Here is an 18,031-nt window from a genome sequence, read left to right as displayed (position 1 = left end):
CTCTATTGATTCATTGGATGTTTGTTACTTTGAATATAAAAGCAGAACTTGGCAAGTCATGACTGAATTTGGCAGATCACTCACTCTTAGCAAACAAACCGTGCCCAACATGAAGCCACTCTAAAGTTGACAGAGGTTCAGTTCTGTACCAATGGAAATGAGAAGTTAGCTAACAGTGCAAGAAGCATGCTGATTGGCTGGTGCAGGGTAAGCAGGATACATAAAAGGCACCTGTAGAACATCTGGGAAGGTCAATGATAGTATCTGCCTAGAGTCAAACCTCGGTGCTTCAGACAGTGCCTATTCACCATGAGTGGGTGCCCATTTTTAGGAAATAACTTTGGGTGAGTATTTATCTTTATTCTGAGTGGGTTTAGGCTCTTAGAAGCATCAAGTGTGAGCATTTTAATTTCTGAATTTAAGGAGCATTGAAAACTGTCACCTTTATTCCTTTGTCTAGCAATCTACTCTAAAGAAAATTTGCAATGAAAATTTTAACATCCATATCATTAGCTAGCTGTGTTTTATAATGCACTATTTTTCTGTCTTGATTTATTGAATTTGCAGATATGCTTCAAAAAATCTCCCTTTAGAAGGCAGTGAAGAGGACAAATCACAAACTGGTGTGAATAGAGCCAGCAAAGGAGGTCTTATCTATGGGAACTACCTGCATGTAAGTGGCAGGGTCCTTACAGGGTTTGGTGTCCATTGCTAGGCACTCAGTTCTGCCAAGTGACTTTTTAATGATTTTGTTTCTTGGATTTTTTTTTTTCCTCAGTCACCAATCATTTTCTGGACCTAAGGATATCCCTCTTCATAAACATTTTTACATTTTCAACTTTCTTTAGGATAATTCAAGAGACTTATAGAAGAAAATTCATCTCCAGTGGAAGTAAAAGCAGAGAATTCAGAATCTGGGCAGAGGCATATACATGATAAGATACACTGTGGATAATTTGCAGGCATCGGGCAACTTGTATAAATGAGGCATGGTTAATAAATGCCAGCCTAGATAACTGCCAATGCATCCTGAAAAAATTCTCTTTTAAATCTCATATAGTAGAGTAGAAATGTTAAAGGCACAAGGATAATTTTCTTGAAATCTTTAACATATAAAGAGGGATGTTAACAAACAAGGTAATTGGAGATTATTCTGGGCCAAGTTTTAGCCTGGTTCATCTTCTATTTTTTTTAAGAAGCAAAAAGATTAGAGTCCTTGATGGATGAACTGATAAAGAATGTTAAGATGTTCCTTGAATAGGCTCTTCAGGGGAATCAAAGAATGGGAAATGCATAGTCAGCTCAGCAAGTTTTGAAACTTGCATCATATTCATTTCATGAGAAGGGATATGACTTCTCAAAGAGCATAATAGGATGTATTATGATCAAATCCTACCAGATAGAAATTTTCTGAGAAGAATAAAAATCACAAATTCAATTCACTCTTTATGATGAGATTCATTGTTTAAAAGAAAATAGATTGGTTTCTGAGCATTTTGGGTTTGGAGGTACACTTTTCATTTTCATATTCTACTTCTTTACTAAAGTTGATAAAAACAAAGTTCTGCAATTTCAGACAGGCTTTTTATTTTTCATTTCAAGTTGGAAAAAGTTTTGAATGCACAAGAACTGCAAAGTGAAATAAGAGGAAATAAAATCCATGATGAACATCTTTTTATTATAACTCATCAAGGTAAGTTGCACAAAGGGTTTGGACAGTAACTATTCCACAGGCATTTCTCATTGATAATGAGGAAAGTTACAACTTTTTAACTCTAAAATGATGAAAGATCATGGAATTAACTGTTAGAAATGTTTGAGAATATATTGCTGCCAAATAAATTCTTGTAGGACCTATATAAGGATTTAAATAGCCATCTTTATGCTATCCCACTGCTAACTGGGTGAAGTAGGACTTTAGCTTTGTTCTAAACTCCAAGGGGACTTTCTGCCTCTTGGAATTTCACAAAGAATTCCCAAGTGAAGATGCTACTGTTTTCACCTTGGAACACTGAAAAACTATTTTCAAGATTACTGAAATTTATGGTGGATTGACATAATCCTGTAACAATCTGGTAATAAACAAAAATGTGAATTTTGTCCAAAAATGTCTGTTTATCCTTTCCAGATTTCTATAATAATTTCTAGGTAGTGGTTTTTTTAGCTTACGTGTCCATGACTTTACAAGTTTAGATGGTCTCTGAATTCTGAAATTATGCACAAATTTTCATGAATACTATATTACAGAGGTCTGTGACCCCAAAATATTAGTAACATTGACTTAAGCTTGTCAGTGCCACTATACTGTCCTCTGAATGACTGGAGCCCAATCACTCCTGCCTGCCAGTGCCCCACATCTAGATGTATTTCCCTGCCTTACCAGTTCTCTGTGTTCTTTCCTAAATGGGTGCTTTCCAAACTGATTGACTAAATTAATAAACTCTTTTGAGTAAAGAAATTAAAAGTAAAAAAATTGGCTTAATGTGTCAGTTCTCCTGTTTTTATGTTTATACTTTTATTGGTGGCTTATGCCAAAGAAAATCAATAAGAGAAGAATCATTGTATGGTAGCATAAATTAGGAATTTCCAGATTGTTTAGAATCTCAATTCTATTTTAAATTGTGTGACTTTGGTCAAGTTACTTATATCACAGGACTTCCATTTACTCATATGTAAAATGGAGAGAATTGCTGATGCTCTCACTTATACAGTTTCTATGAAGATAAATGAGATAATGTGCATTAAGCACTTAGCCCGAGGTATAGCACGTAATAAACATGCACAAATGGTAGCTATCATTATTTTATAAAAACACTTTTCTTCTATTCTTTAGTTATAATACGTATCCAGTGGTTAAAAAGCTATACTTTTTTAACATAGGGTTAAAAAGATACACATAAACTGAACAATAAATACTTAGTTGTTCTTTGCTCAAATATAAAAATTAGGTCCCCTAAAGTCTCCTTAAACATAACTTAAAGTTATAATTGCATTCTCTTAGCATTGAAACAAGACCTTTATTCATATGATAGAGCCAAGTAGTATGCACTGAAGATCTCTAAGATTATTGATTTCCTATGCTGATCTAATTATTACATTGTCTATTTAATTTATTCATAAAATAATCACCCAATGTTTACTTTCTGCCTAACAGCGTGCTAGGTACTGAAGAAAAATGGATGAATATGAGCAATTCCTTAGTTTTTAGTGGCATGGAATACTATGGGAAGGACAAGCCAATGGGAGAACGATTTATATTTGCTATGAATCATCTGGTAACACAAAGGAGTCAAAATGTCTCTCCATGTCTATCATATCATGTCTATCAACATTTAAGTCTTAAGATTTTGAAGCACAGGTTTCCAATTGTAGATGGGTAACTGATCATTTTACAAATGAGTCAACTGAAGTTAAATAAAATGTTTTTGCCCCAATTGACATAACCACTAACTTCAAATAGACTGATTCCAACTACGCTTCTTCCAATATGTCATTATCATATCACTTTTCTTTAACGCCAATGTCATTGTTTGACAGCCCCTAGTAAAAGGAGAGAACAAACTTAATCTTTCAACAGAAAAACTCTGGCAGGATTCAGGTTTCAACAAATAAACCTTGGACTCATGGAAATTCCGAAAGACGATTTACTGGATAATGTGGACTCAATTGCAACAAAGTTGCCCTGGAAATTAGCTGTGACAGTCATATGGAGTTTTGCCATTTTCATTTCGCCACAAACGTCTGGCCACTTTCCCACATGTCCTAAGTCTATGAGTTGCTAGGATTTTCACATATGAGACAAACAGACAAAATGCTGCATTTTCAGTAACTTAGCTTTGTATTTTCAAGTTCTTAAAATCCTACAGTCTTTCATTTAGGTTAGGAAATACTAATTTCTCAGTTTGTGGTTGAAGTTGATTATCACTCTGCTTCCTCACATACTTCCAGCTTTCATAGAGGAAGCTAAATTAGACTATGTGCTATATCCTCAAAGACCTAAAAAATGCATTTGCTGAGAGTAATTACTGATAATGAATATGAAGCATTAGGTAACATGCCTAGCATATTAAAACATTTAATAAAAGAAGACTATTTCGACTTTAACATTAACATTTATTTCTGGCATACAATGGGATATTTATATTTACTGATTTTAAGGTAATATTTTAATTTCTCTTTCAATATGATAGCCATATTTTTCATATAATAGTGGTCAAAAAGGCTCCCATAACTTTCCAATTGACAAATGATTTCCTTATTACAGCTTATGAACTCTGGTTTAAGCAAATCCTCTGGGAATTGGATTCTGTTCGAGAGATCTTTCAGAATGGCCATGTAAGTTCTTACGTCACAATGTTGGTTTCATATATATTTTTGAAAGATTTGGAAAGTATTATAAATGAGAAAAAACATTAACACCAAATTGTGGCCTTACTGCTTAATGTTAAGAACAAACAAACATTTTCTGAATGAATAAGGAGTTCAGTCATATTTTCCCATTGCTACTCCAGAATTACATGTGACTTTAAGGTTCCTTTCAAATTCCAGTTTCAAACCCCTTGTTTAGAACTCATTTCCATCCACAAAGATGTTATAAATGATGGTGGATTCCCAAGCTAATAGGGATCCTTTAATGAAGAGGTACTAGAGTTGTATTTCTAGTGAATATTAGCTGCAGGCAGATGGGACCAACAATAAAGAAATTGAAAAAGAAAGAGAAGGAGGCAGTAGAGAAGGAGTAGTGGGAGGAAGAAAAAGAGGAAGGAAAGGGGGAAAGGGAGAATGGGAAAGAAAAGGACAGGAGGGCAAAGAGGGAGAGGAGAGGAGGGAAAGCTTCCAGAGTTTGAGCTGGACTTCATCTCCCACCCCACTTCCTCTTGCCATGGCCTCTGAGGAGCCTGCCTTGGGTCCTCTACCTCTGATCCCCTGCTCCAAGAAGGGCTAGGAGCAAGAGCACACACATACAGATGGGACTTTTCCTGCATGTGTGAATCCACTTTCCATCCATGTCAGGGGCAACTTTGGCCCTCAGTAAAGAGTAGATGGTCCACGTGTTGTTTAATCCTCACCGAGAATTTCCTGTGTTATCTTGACCTTCCTTCTTTGAAACAAAACTAAAAGAGAAACTTGTTTTGAAATCAGTGGGGGGTCGTATTCTAGAATTTACTTTTATCTTGCTTCTATAGAATTTTCTATAGTCAAAGAAAGAAAAAAATCCATATTTTGCAGAAATTCCTTGCACACAATTCAGAATTGTTATTAGTTCAACATATATTCTTGGCAAATTTTTGTTTCGAAGTTCCCTTTTAAAACAAAATTAGAGACGAAATTAATGGGAATGCAGTGTCATTGTCTATTTCGTATTTGCTAGAGGTGAGCGTGGCTAACTCAGTGTTTCGTTTCTTAACCATCAGGTCAGAGATGAGAGGAACATGCTTAAGGTTGTTTCTCGGATGCACCGAGTGGCCGTGATCCTTAAACTGTTGGTGCAGCAGTTTTCCATTCTCGAGACGATGACAGCCTTGGACTTCAATGACTTCAGGTGTGTACCTCCGGCATTTTAAAAAATGTGATGAAGTTTACTTTCTCATTTCAGCGGGGTAAAAGGAGCAGGTGTGTGTTGTGTGCCATGAGGAGCCTGTCTTACTAACACTTTGTCACTATATGGACTTAGGAGTCTTCAATCACAAAGCATTAGAGAAGTTATTAAAAATATTTTATTATTCATTTTTACATGTAAGCATAATATGATTAATTAATTTAAATTTATCACTGTGTGTCCTGAGTTTCTCCAAAAAAAATTTTAGGCAACTTCTCACATTGACTAAAATACATGTAATTACATTTGGAAAATACAAAAACTAAAAACAGGAGTGATATATACAGAAGCATGTCAATCAAAGTAGAAGTTATGGATTAAACCGTAATGTTTAGCTATACATTTCAAGGTAATACCATATAGATAGCTTTTTTCTTACCAAAATATGAGAAGAAAAAATTTTCAGAACCTTTCATTGGATGTGGGATGTAACAAGCAATGTCCTGAATATGGCTGACAAAGGAAAATAGGGTTCGTGGTAAATTTAAAACGTTAAAGTCTTAGCAGCAACAAAATGAAAGACATTCACAAGGATGTAATATGGGGAGTGGGAGTAATAACATTTTTTGATATTCGATGATATTTAAGTAGCTCATTTTTCTGATTTCAATAACATTTTGTGATTCAATAAATCACTGGTCTAACACTAGACAGTTGTGTGCATTTGCTCTTGATATCCAGGAGAGTAAAACTGACTATCTCTTACAGTAGAATAAACCATTTGGGTGATTGATAATCTGAAGTCTTTTCTCTTCTCTTCCCCTCCCCCAACTCCTCTCCTCTCCTCTCTCCTCTCTCTTCTCTTCTCTTTGCCTTGCCTTGCCTTCCCCCATTTAATCTCAAAGAGAGTACTTATCTCCAGCATCAGGCTTCCAGAGTTTGCAATTCCGACTATTAGAAAACAAGATAGGTGTTCTTCAGAACGTGAGAGTCCCTTATAACAGAAGACATTATCGTGATAACTTCAAAGGAGAAGATAATGAACTGCTACTTAAGTCTGAGCAAGAAAAGACACTTCTGCAATTAGTGGAGGTATGGGCTCACAAACACTTTCTAAAGTTTAAATCAATACATCTTCTTAATTTAGCTTTTGCTAAGTGAGAATTTTAAAAACGTATCAAAATTGTGTTACATTCATTGGATATAAGGATAGAAAGAATTCATAAAAATACTTGAATCTGTTCATTCATGTTACTAAAATATTGAAAATGTCAAGGACCCTGCTGAGAACTTCAGAAATACTTATGTAATCAATTGTATGTTAAATATTTAATAACCTCATCATCTCAATAAAACAATTCCTTAAACATCCCTACTAAGTAACACTTAATTAGCTGATTTTTAGACTGAGTATGATTATTTAGTGAGCTTTATTATTTTAAAATATTCTGTAATTGAAAATTTCCAGTTATTTAGTATTTTTCTGAGCTGAACTAAATTACTAAGAATATGCACCACAGAAAAATTTCCCTTCATATCCAAATTCCCTAAAGATGTATAAGTAGCCTTCAGGAATTATTATTTTTTTCTTCAAAAATAGATTACTATTACTATTATTTTTGTATTTTTAGTAGAGACAGGGTTTTACCGTATTAGTCAGGATGAATAATCTCAATCTCCTGACCTTGTAATCCGCCCACCTCAGCTTCCCAAAGTGCTGGGATTACAGGCGTGAGCCACCGCGCCCAGCCCAAAAATAGATTATTAAACAAAGATTGTATTGACTTGGTTTCGATTACAAAATTTACTTTTACTGTGTTGAATTACATTCTGCTCATTAATCCCCTGGGTATTGTAAATGTGGATTTAGGTTAATGTATCATATATAATGCCAAATAATGGCATGTAAGAATAGGGAGAAAAATAATTACAAAACTAATTTCAGATTTATAATAAGTATGGGTTAAATGAGGACCCACAGAGGTTCATGAATTTAGTTTTATTTCTAGATTTTAAAATATTTTAAAATCTCAAAGTAATTGCATGGATGGTTAATTTCAAAGTTGCTAAGTATACAGAGCCCATGAATTTAGAAGTGATCATATCTTATACATATCATAATTTCTTCAGCTCCTAAGCCACAAAGTAAATTGAGAATAAACCAGAAGATATCAGCAAAATAATTATTAGGAATATACTCTTTATATGTTTAGATAGAACATATGTTTAGATATGTTTATAGATTTCTAGAAGACAATTGGAATTTCTGTAATCACATATTTCTTAAGAAGTAAAGAGTAAACATTATTAATAGGTGCTATAAAAATTAAGAAAATTGATTATATTATTTCATAAATGAAGAAATTAAAGAGAAACAAAAAAATTTACAAATAAAACTTGTAACATATGTTTCTGGAAACCGTGAAGATTTCTTGTTTCAAGTTTATATATGTCAGTTACAATGCATTTTACATAGTTTAAATTTTATCATGTACTCACTAAAAAATGTTTATTTAAGGCATGGCTGGAAAGAACCCCAGGTTTAGAGCCAGATGGATTTGACTTCTGGGGAAAGTTAGAAAAAAATATCACCAAAGGCCTAGAAGAGGAATTCATAAGGATTCAGGTATTTAATACAGAAATATTCAGAATTTCATTTTAATTATTTTTTTGCTTTTCTCTTAGACTTTCATTTTCTTCATATTCTTTTTCTTTCACAAATGTATTTTCTTGGACCGTATTACATGATTGATTTAACTTTCTCTATGTGGGATAAATATTATACTAAAATAAGACCTTCATTGCAAGGGAGAATTTTTTCTATGATAAGTAGCTGAAATTATATTACTTTTTCATTTCCAGTGAAAATTCTATATTAGGACCAATTCTAAACAGAACTAGGCCCACAATGGACTAACCAACCAAATCTCTTTAGCCCTGTAACTTTCCTTTCGCTTTTGTATATTTACTGGGTGCTTTCTGGCAGCTCTCAGACAATGTCGGTTTTCTCCTACTTAAAAGATGCTATTGATTGCTCATTGCCCTAATCTTACAGATCTCTCATCCTCTTTGCATGACTAAATTTCCGGGAAGAGTTGTGTATATTCTACGTCTTGGGAGGCTGCATCAGGTAGTGCTTAACGCAGAGACTTTAAAGTCACAGTACTTGGGTTCCAGTTCTACTTCCACTTCTTAACAACTATGTGACAGGTAACAAGTGACTGCACTGCTCTTTGCCTATCTTTCAGCACTGGCAAAATAGAAAAATAAGAATACCTAACTTTTAAGACTATTATGAACAGGAAATTAAATATTTGTAAAGTGTTGAGAATGGAAGTCAGAATAATTACTTATCTCCCATCTAGTCCTCAGCTTACTTCAAGCTGTCTTCCTGTACCATCATTCTCAAGTGCCTTCATGTACATAAATCCAATGGCCATTTTATTTATTTATTTATTCATTTTGAAATGGAGTCTCCCTCTGTTGCCCAGGCTGGAGTGCAGTGGTGAAATCTCAGCTCACTGCAACTTCCGCCTACCAGGTTCAAGTAATTTTCCTGCCTCAGCCTCCCAAGTAGCTGGAATAACAGGACCCTGCCACCATGTCCAGCTAATTTTTGTATTTTTAGTAGAGACGGGGTTTTGCCATGTTGGTCAGGCTGGTCTTGAATTCCTGACCTCAGGTGATCCACCTGCCTGGGACTCTCATTGTGCTGGGATTACAGGTGTGATCCACCACGCCTGGCCCCATGGCCATTTTTAACCTTAACTTAGTTGATCTCACAGAATCATTCAGTGCTAATGACTACACTTATTCTTTCTTGAACATTCTTTTCTCTTAGATTTAGCACACACCATTATGTTTGCTTCTAATTCTGTGGCCCTTATCTCTCTATCTCTTTTATTTGCTCTTATTTCTCTCTCAGACCAATAAATGGTAGAGTTTTGTAGTGCATTGGCTTAGATCCTTTTTCTTCTATATCTACACTCTTTTTTTTTTTTTTTTTTTTTTTTTTTTGAGACAGAGTCTCGCTCTGTCATCCCCAGGCTGGAGTGCAATAGCATGATCTCAGCTCCCTACAACCTCCGGCTCCTGGGCTCAAGCAATTCTCCTGACTCAGCCTCCCGAGTAGCTGGGACTACAGGCATGTGCCACCATGCCTGGCTAATTTTTTGTATTTTTAGTAAAAATGGGGTTTTACCATGTTAGCTAGGATGGTCTCGATCTCCTGAACTTGTGATCCGCCCACCTCAGTGTCCCAAAGTGCTGGGATTACAGGCATGAGCCACTGAGTCCGGCCTCTACATTCTTTCATTAGATGAGGTTATTTACACCCACTGCTTCAATATCTACTTAGCCACCATCATTCTCAAACATTTATCTCTGGTTTATATAGCCCCTTAGATTTCAGAACATGTATATAATACCTTACTTGATATTTCCTCCTGGTCCTCTCAAAAACACACCAGTAGAACCAAACTTGAACATTTCCCCTGCCATCCACTCTTGTACCAACATTGTCTTTGTTGCAAAAAGAATTTTTTTCTTCTGTAATCCATCTAGGCTGTCCTCAGACTCCTATCAATCAGTGATCCTTGGCTCCGCCCTCTTCTTTCACCACTTGTTCAAGCTGTCATCAAGTCCTACCAATGTTACCTACTTAGTTCTCAAACATCATCCTTTATTCTACCACTACCACTTAAGTACGACCTGCTGTCGCTTTTCACCTGGTCTATAATAATCTCTGAACTGTCCTCCCAATATGCCTCTATTTCAATTTAGTCTTCACATTGCAGTCTGAATAATATTTTCAGAATGCAAATCTGATCACATCTCCCGTTTGTGTAAAGCCTTTGATGTCACCCTATTGTTTTTAGAATTCAGATTATAGCCTTAATGTGGTCTATAAGGCCTTTTATGATCTCATATTCATGTAGTCAAAGCCATACTAAGTTTCTTTATTAGCTAAGTTTAGTTCTTTGGATTTATCATCAAGGAGTCCTTTTATGTGTTCTTCTCTGGGCTTGGAATGTTCTTCCCCAACTAACTCCTTCCCATTCTTAAGATCTTGGCCCAAGGAAAATTTCTTTAGGAAGGTCTTTCCTAAACTTCTTATTACTTAAAGTTATGACACCAATACTTCTTCCGCATAGTATAGTCTATGGTTGCAATTTAATGCCTGGGTGATTAATTGTTCAATGTCTTATTCCTTCCAGATAATACCTGTATAAAATCAGGATACTCAATTTTTGCTCACAGTTTCATCTTTATCATTTAAACTTAAATAAAAGGATAGAAATCATTTAAACTTAAATAAAAGGATAGAATCATTGAGTGTGTGAAAGATTCTTTCTCATAAGACGTAATTTCCAAATAGTAATATTAGATGACACAGTAAATATTGAAGCACATCATTTCTACAACCACAAGTCTCTTTCTTATAAGCAAAATTTTCTAAAATATCAATCTATTCTCTCTCAGGATTATTAATGCCATATTTTTCCTAAAGGCTAAGGAAGAGTCTGAAGAAAAAGAGGAACAGGTGGCTGAATTTCAGAAGCACAAAGAGGTGCTACTGTCCTTATTTGATGAGAAACGTCATGAACATCTTCTTAGTAGATGTAGGTATTTTAAATTTATGAATCTTTTCCCTGGAACGTGTGAATATGAGATCAAGATTTAATTTTATAAGACTATCAAGCCTTAATTGGGGGAAATAGAATGAAAATTGTATACCTATGTAACAATCCTGCACTATCTGCACATGTACCCCAGAACTTTCAATTAAAGTATAATTCAAAAAAAAAAAAGAAAGAAAATTGATATTCTACTGATAGGAACAAAAATTGAGTAAGCTTTTTGGTGATAAACCTGTTCTAACAGGTTTCTATGCTCAGAGTATTTCAAAAACATTAGGAAAAAAATGTATAGTCTATGCCAGATATAAGGGATATCAAGATCAATTGCATGTAGTGTCTCAAGTAGTTCACAGCCTAATAGGGACAGAAATGAAGACAATTGTATTCATAAACACTGTGGTAGAGGTAAGAAAAGGAAGGAATAGCTACTGTGAGAGCAAGTATTGATGTTGCCCTATTGTTTCAGAATTAAGATAAAATCTTTGATGTGGTCTATAAGGCCTTTTATGATCTCATATTCATGTGGTCCAGTCATACTAATTTTCTTTTATTAGCTAAATTTAGTTGTTTGGATTTATTACCAAGGAGTCTTTTTAATGTGTTCTTCTCTGGACTTGGAATGTTCTTACATTCCATTTACGTGGAATGTTCCTGCCCTCTTTCTCTCTTCCTCCCTCTTTTGTGTGTGGGTGAGTTCTTTCATACAAATCTGCTTGGTTGACTAGGAGACCAGGAAAAGCATACATTTAGACTTTGGGCACAATTGGTACTGAGCCATTAGTTCCTGAAACTTATTGAGCAGTAAAATCAGTACTTTCATTTCTAAACTTTTGTGTTCATTTTGACTTAGAACTTTTATTGTAAAACATCTCAAACTTTTTTGGAAATGGGCAGAATAAAAGTAAAAGTTCACTTTTATAACACAAATACAAAACATAGCAACATATGAAATTGTATTAAATTTTATAAGCTTAAAGGTTGTTAGCTTCAGTTTTCTTAAAAATAAAAAAAAAACCCTCAGTAAAGAATAACAAAATCTTGTTTTCCTGAGGCAAGGAGACAGCCTTTCATTAGAGCACACATATATGATTTTGCATAATTGTGCTCATTAAAACCAAGCAAACTAATTTCAAGTAAATTAGTGAAAGTTACTTTCAAATGATGCTTATAATGCATCACTACTTTTTTGAAATGAAAGACACATACTATTTTACTTAGAAAATGCATTTTATTATGAAAGTTAAATATTTTCTAGAAAAATCAGGTTTTCTTAAGATGCTAATTGAAGGTTTTGAGAATTTAAAATATGTACATTTTTAGTTTGTTTTTAAAAATCCAATGTTAAAATTGTATTTCAAGTGATAGGTTTACAAATTCAAGCTGAAGGATAAAAAATGTAAACTAAAACTTATATTGTTTTCTAAATACATGTAATCCATTACATTTTTTTAAGATGACGATGCCAAATTAATATAAATTTTCCTTAAGGAACCTAACAAATTATTATTTGCTATGTATTGTGCAGGTGAAAGACGGCTGTCATACAGAGCACTTCAGGGAGCATTGATGATATATTTTTACAGGTAAAGCAAATCGAAAGAGAGACTGAAGTTAAAATTGAGGAGTGGATATGAATTACATATCCAGTATAAAGCCTAAAACTTAAAATCATAGTTTAATTCAGTAATTTAGTTTTTGAAGAAAACTTGGAAAATAGTAACGAAGTGTTATGAGCCCTTTTTTTCCCCCCTTTTAAATAGTAAAGGCATAACTTTCTCCCTAAACAGGGTTAAATGGGGTTAAACACCCCACAAATTAATCAAATAACCCTTTTAACTGAATTCTGCAAAGCATTATGTAACCCTAAGTGACTTAAATGGCCAAAGTTTACTGTCTCTCAGAGATTCACTCATGAAATGTGTTCTATCATTAAACAATGTTGTAAGGTTATTCCTGTTTAATAAAATAAAAAACTCATGCAGTGAAAATAACTTGTAAACTGTACTACTTGCAGTTTCAATTAAATTGCTTTCACTGTCTAAAATGTTTCAAGTATTCCTTAAATATTGACTCAATCCTACTCTATTGTATAAAGCTCCCATCCTCAGGGTTCATGAATTAAATGTGTCAGAACAACAAATATCACACTAGTAAAAAATACTTATATTTACAAGCTGTCTTACTGCTGTGTATTTATTTAATTTTTAAAATCTTAAGTCTTTCTTCCAAATGGCAACATAAATAAAATCTTTTGATTCTTGTCCTAAATTAGAGTAAATGCCAGTCAGGCTTATGTGTCCTAACTAGAAAATATAGTGAAAAAGTTGAAGAAATAGACGTAAAAAGAAAAACAAAGAGATGAAAAGAAAGAAAATGTGGTCTTTCCTTTTGTGTTTTACTATCTTTTCCTAGAGGGTTTGACTACTGTTGGCTGGGAAAGCTGTGATAGTGCACCTGCCTCTCTTTTAACAAGAGGTGTTAGGTGTGACTCTGGGGGATTACTTCATGTATATTACATGGAATTTTCTAGACTTCGAATAAACACTGCAAGTTGAGTAATATTATTTCATCTTTGAGATGAAGAAACTGAGACTGAGAGAATAAGCCAAAGCTGCCACAGCTCCTCAGTAGCAAAGTTGACATTTGTTTCCAGGGCCAACTGATTGCAAAACTCATGCTCCTCCTAACACATTCGATTTACTTGAATATTTTCTTCTTTTTCTTCTTTTCTTCCTTTAGGGAAGAGCCTAGATTCCAGGTGCCTTTTCAGTTGCTGACTTATCTTATGGACATAGACTCACTCATGACCAAATGGAGATGTAAGCCCTTCCCGCTCACCCCATGCTGCTGCCACACATGCTGCTCTGTGCTCTATATCTTGGTCTTCTGCGTGTCCTCTTGCCTGCCTTCTCTCTTCCTCCCTCCTTTGTGTGTGGCTGTGTTCTTTCTTGCAAATCAGCTTGGCCATCACTCTCTCCCAGTGGCAACTTATCCATATGCACACTAGACACAGTACCTAAGGCCCACAGAACTTTTGGGTACTCATGAAAATGTTTTATTTTAAAATCTGAAGGAAAAAAATTAACTTTAGGTCAAAACAAATGTTTTATAAGAGTAATATATTTGACATTATGCCAATGCAGTTTTAAATTTTAATAGTTTTTTTTTTTTTAATGAAGGACCCCATAAAGGCAAAGGTGGCACAAGGTCATGAGTCAAATTATGGTCCTGGTCTCTAATATTAGGTGCATGGGCTAAATGCAATGAAGGATGGAGTGAAATGCATGTAGCCTGAGGCAAGTGGAGCGCTAGGCAACCTCACAGTCTCATCTGGCTCTCACGGATGAGCCTTCCATATGGCCAAGTGTTAGTTGTCAGCATTTTCTCAGAAGCAATGATCATTACTAGCCCCTTGTTGTTAGAACACTGTGAAACTAATGGAGGAAAAATATCCATGGAGTGAATTTGTGTGTTTGCCTAGATAACCATGTGTGCATGGTACACAGAATGCTGGGCAGCAAAGCTGGCACCGGTGGTTCCTCAGGCTATCACTACCTGCGCTCAACCGTGAGGTAGGTGGGGAAATCCTCCTCTCTCCCTGGTGACAGTCACCAACAGTTTGTTTCTCCATCTACACATTTAATATCGAAAAAAAAACATTTTATTTGCTCCTGTCTGAAACTAACAACACGTTTGTAGTTAGATTATATTCCAATTGAGTCTTTGGGAGGTAATTGTATAAAATTCTTAATTATGAACCTTCACTGTTTTGATCCTGTATGAAAAGGGGTATACCAATGTCTGCATGATATGTGAGGGCCAAAGGGTTTAACAGTGCTTACATCCAGGCAGAAAGTCTTCAACTCATTCTGGTTCAAGTTTTGACTAGAGTAAAACATTTATTATTAATTTTGCTAATGTCTTCTTGGCTAGATAAATGACACAGTTAAAATAGCTTGTTTTCTGACATGACTGTATTTTGAATTATAAAACCATTTCCATCTACTCCAAGGAGTGCCCTTTTTAGAGTGTTTAGAAGGAAAGAGATAACATTTATTGAGGAGTTAAAATATGCTAGAGAGGTTTCTAAGGCATGTACATTCTTATTTTGACACTCACAATATCATAGATAAATGGACAAATGGATATATCTGGAAACTGGGAAACTTCTATGGTCCCTTGAAAAAGAAGAATCAATTCAAGAATAAATTAGACATTTAACTTTAGTCCCTCCCCCAAATCTTTACAGTACATTGCTTTCATCCCTACTGTTATTACCAGATTGGCTGATTTCTAAAATATACAGGTTCAAATTTTCATTATTTTTATACATTTTCACTTTCCCTGGAAATAAATTCTGTAAGCACAAAACAGTCAATAGCTGCCTGTACCATGTGAGCACAAGCATCAGTGGGTTGTGGGAATAATTAACACAAACAGCATTTCCAGCATGTTGTCTCATTTTTAAAAAGACCTGACTGAAAGGAAGGACTGAAGTTTTTATTTTACAGAGTTACAAACTGGGGCATTGAAGTTTAAACAACTTGTCAAAGGTCCTTGAATTGTAGGTGACAGATCCAGAATTTGAACCCAGATTTATTTGACTTCAAAGGCAAATGTTCTTCCTCCATAAAACTACAACAGTTAAAATTGGTGACTAACAACACAAAAGCAATTTTAATGTTAAAATCACTCTATAGACATTTATTACTAGTCTAAGATGGCATTGCAATGTATTAATCCCTTCAGAGCAGTTATTTGGCAGCTACTTTTCAGTTGGAAATATTTCCAAATGAGTATCTAAGAACTCCGTATGCTTTAAATTTATTACCTTGTACACCATCCTTTGGAAGTAGGAAATGAGAACACAGCCTTGTCTTTATGAAGGTATCAGCAATACGACTCTCGGATTTCATATGAACCACCCTGGCCTAAAACACATAGTACTGTTTTATGGGCATAAACTTTGAAAATGGAATAAAACTAGTACTACATAATACCTAATATAATGTAAGATATATACAACATGCAATGTATATTATAATATTGAATACTAATTAATTATGGAAAATAGCTGAGAAATAAATTTCCTAATGGAAAATTTTAAATAGTTCATGTCAACCAATGTAACACATCTTCATGTTTGTGTTTTTCCAGTGATAGGTACAAGGTATTTGTGGATTTATTTAATCTCTCAACATACCTGGTTCCCCGACACTGGATACCGAAGATGAACCCAATAATTCACAAATTTCTATATACAGCTAAATACTGTGATAGCTCCTACTTCAGCAGTGATGAATCAGATTAAAATCATCTGCAAAATCGATGAAGAATACCGGTTTCTCAGTCTATTTTTTATTTTCTGTGAACTTTCATAAATACGTAGTTTTAATAAATGTATATAAATATTGTTCAGCACCACAGTGCTCTCATTTAATTCTGGAAATAATTTAATTACCTCTTGTTTGTGATGAGACTAAGAATTAAGAAGAGAAATAATTCATTTAAACAGTAACATTGTACATAGAGTGTTTTCTTATTAAAAATTCAATTTCCCGAGACCTAATATAACTCCTTAATGTAATCATTATCTCATTCTTTCATACTTTATAAACTTATAAACTTCAGCTATTTCAAATATTTTATGCAGTAAACTGTGACATTCTGTATAAAGACTTTCAAACAAAATTTAAAAAATAATAAAGCATTCGTCTTTCTTCCTGTATTGTTTTTGAAACATTAATCGTTTTGTTTGGAATCTTAATGACCAGAGGCAGAAATCTGTCTGAAGTTTGTCTAGAGGAGATATAGTGGAGAATTACTAGCTTGGAGAATTCAAATGAACTCTGGCCAAAAAGCCTTAAAAGAGGAGCCTGGAAGCTCTGATGCCACAAGGACTGTGTTCAGTTCCTGGAGTGCTACATTCCTGGAACGCTCGGAGGATCTTTTCTGTCTCATCTCCTCTTCTCTGTAGGTGTTGGCTTTATTCTTCCCTGTAGTAGAACAGCTCCCATCTCAGGCTGAGTCCCAGTTTCCAGCACCACTGAACTCACACAGGGAGAAGCTTCTGTTTCTCCCAGCTCCCATGCCTGTGTTCTGGGAGGTGGAGTGAACTCCAATGCATATAGAACTGAGGTTGGCCCAAGTAGCAGTTCCCTCAAAGATGTGCTTTCCAGAAGAAATGACACAGACTAAACAGTGACCCACTTCATTTCTAATAAAACATATTCATTAGACTAAGAGTGTAGATTAGACATGAGTTTTAGTCTTCTTTTTCTAGCTTGGCCAGGTTATTGGCAAACTTAAATTTTTGTTATGGGAAGAAGTACATAATATTATTTTAAAAATCTAAACTGTATGTCAACCTTGACCTAGAGTGATTATCACTAGCAAGCAGCAAGTTTTTTTTTTTTTTAATAAGGATCATATGATCTAGTTTGTCTCCAAATTACATATCATTGCCTTTACCTTCATGACTGTTGTGTGTTCACGTATGTGTATATGCACAGTATCTGATGGTGGCTAAGCTGACATTATACAGAGGCAAATCGCATGGTGGCTAAAAGGTACTAGCTTTGAAATCAACAAGTTCGAGGGCAAATTCTGGCCCTGCAAACTTATTAACTGTCTGGTACAATCACCAGTTGAAAGTTAGTTTCCTATCTTTCTGGGGATAAAAGTACTTATTTTATAAACTTTGCTATTTCTCAGGAAAAGAATAGGTTAATAGATATTTTATTACCAAAGTGCCTTAGAATATTGGTGTAAATGGCATTTGTCAATGTTTATCATTCTTTTAATAGACTGTATTAGGATTCTCCAAAGGGACAGAACTAATAGGATAAATGTA

The 18,031-nt window shown here is 34.7% G+C and overlaps 1 protein-coding gene across 1 annotated transcript; it reads left to right on the top strand.

The window, feature by feature from the left end:
- Positions 1–248: 248 nt before the first annotated feature.
- On the top strand, positions 249–16,906 carry TDO2 (tryptophan 2,3-dioxygenase). The gene is made up of 12 exons (XM_012448493.2): positions 249–344; positions 568–673; positions 1,603–1,693; positions 4,265–4,335; positions 5,415–5,542; positions 6,445–6,631; positions 8,058–8,165; positions 11,049–11,160; positions 12,704–12,761; positions 13,918–13,997; positions 14,660–14,750; positions 16,336–16,906. The coding sequence occupies exons 1-12, from the start codon at positions 310–312 to the stop codon at positions 16,487–16,489; spliced, it is 1,221 nt and encodes a 406-aa protein (XP_012303916.1). The 5' UTR covers positions 249–309; the 3' UTR covers positions 16,490–16,906.
- Positions 16,907–18,031: the final 1,125 nt, after the last annotated feature.

Source organism: Aotus nancymaae, unplaced genomic scaffold, assembly GCF_030222135.1.
Source record: "Aotus nancymaae isolate 86718 unplaced genomic scaffold, 86718_ANA_hifiasm-v0.15.2.pri h1tg000033l, whole genome shotgun sequence".
Lineage (NCBI taxonomy): Eukaryota > Metazoa > Chordata > Mammalia > Primates > Aotidae > Aotus > Aotus nancymaae.
This window is presented reverse-complemented; position numbering and strand designations above follow the sequence as displayed.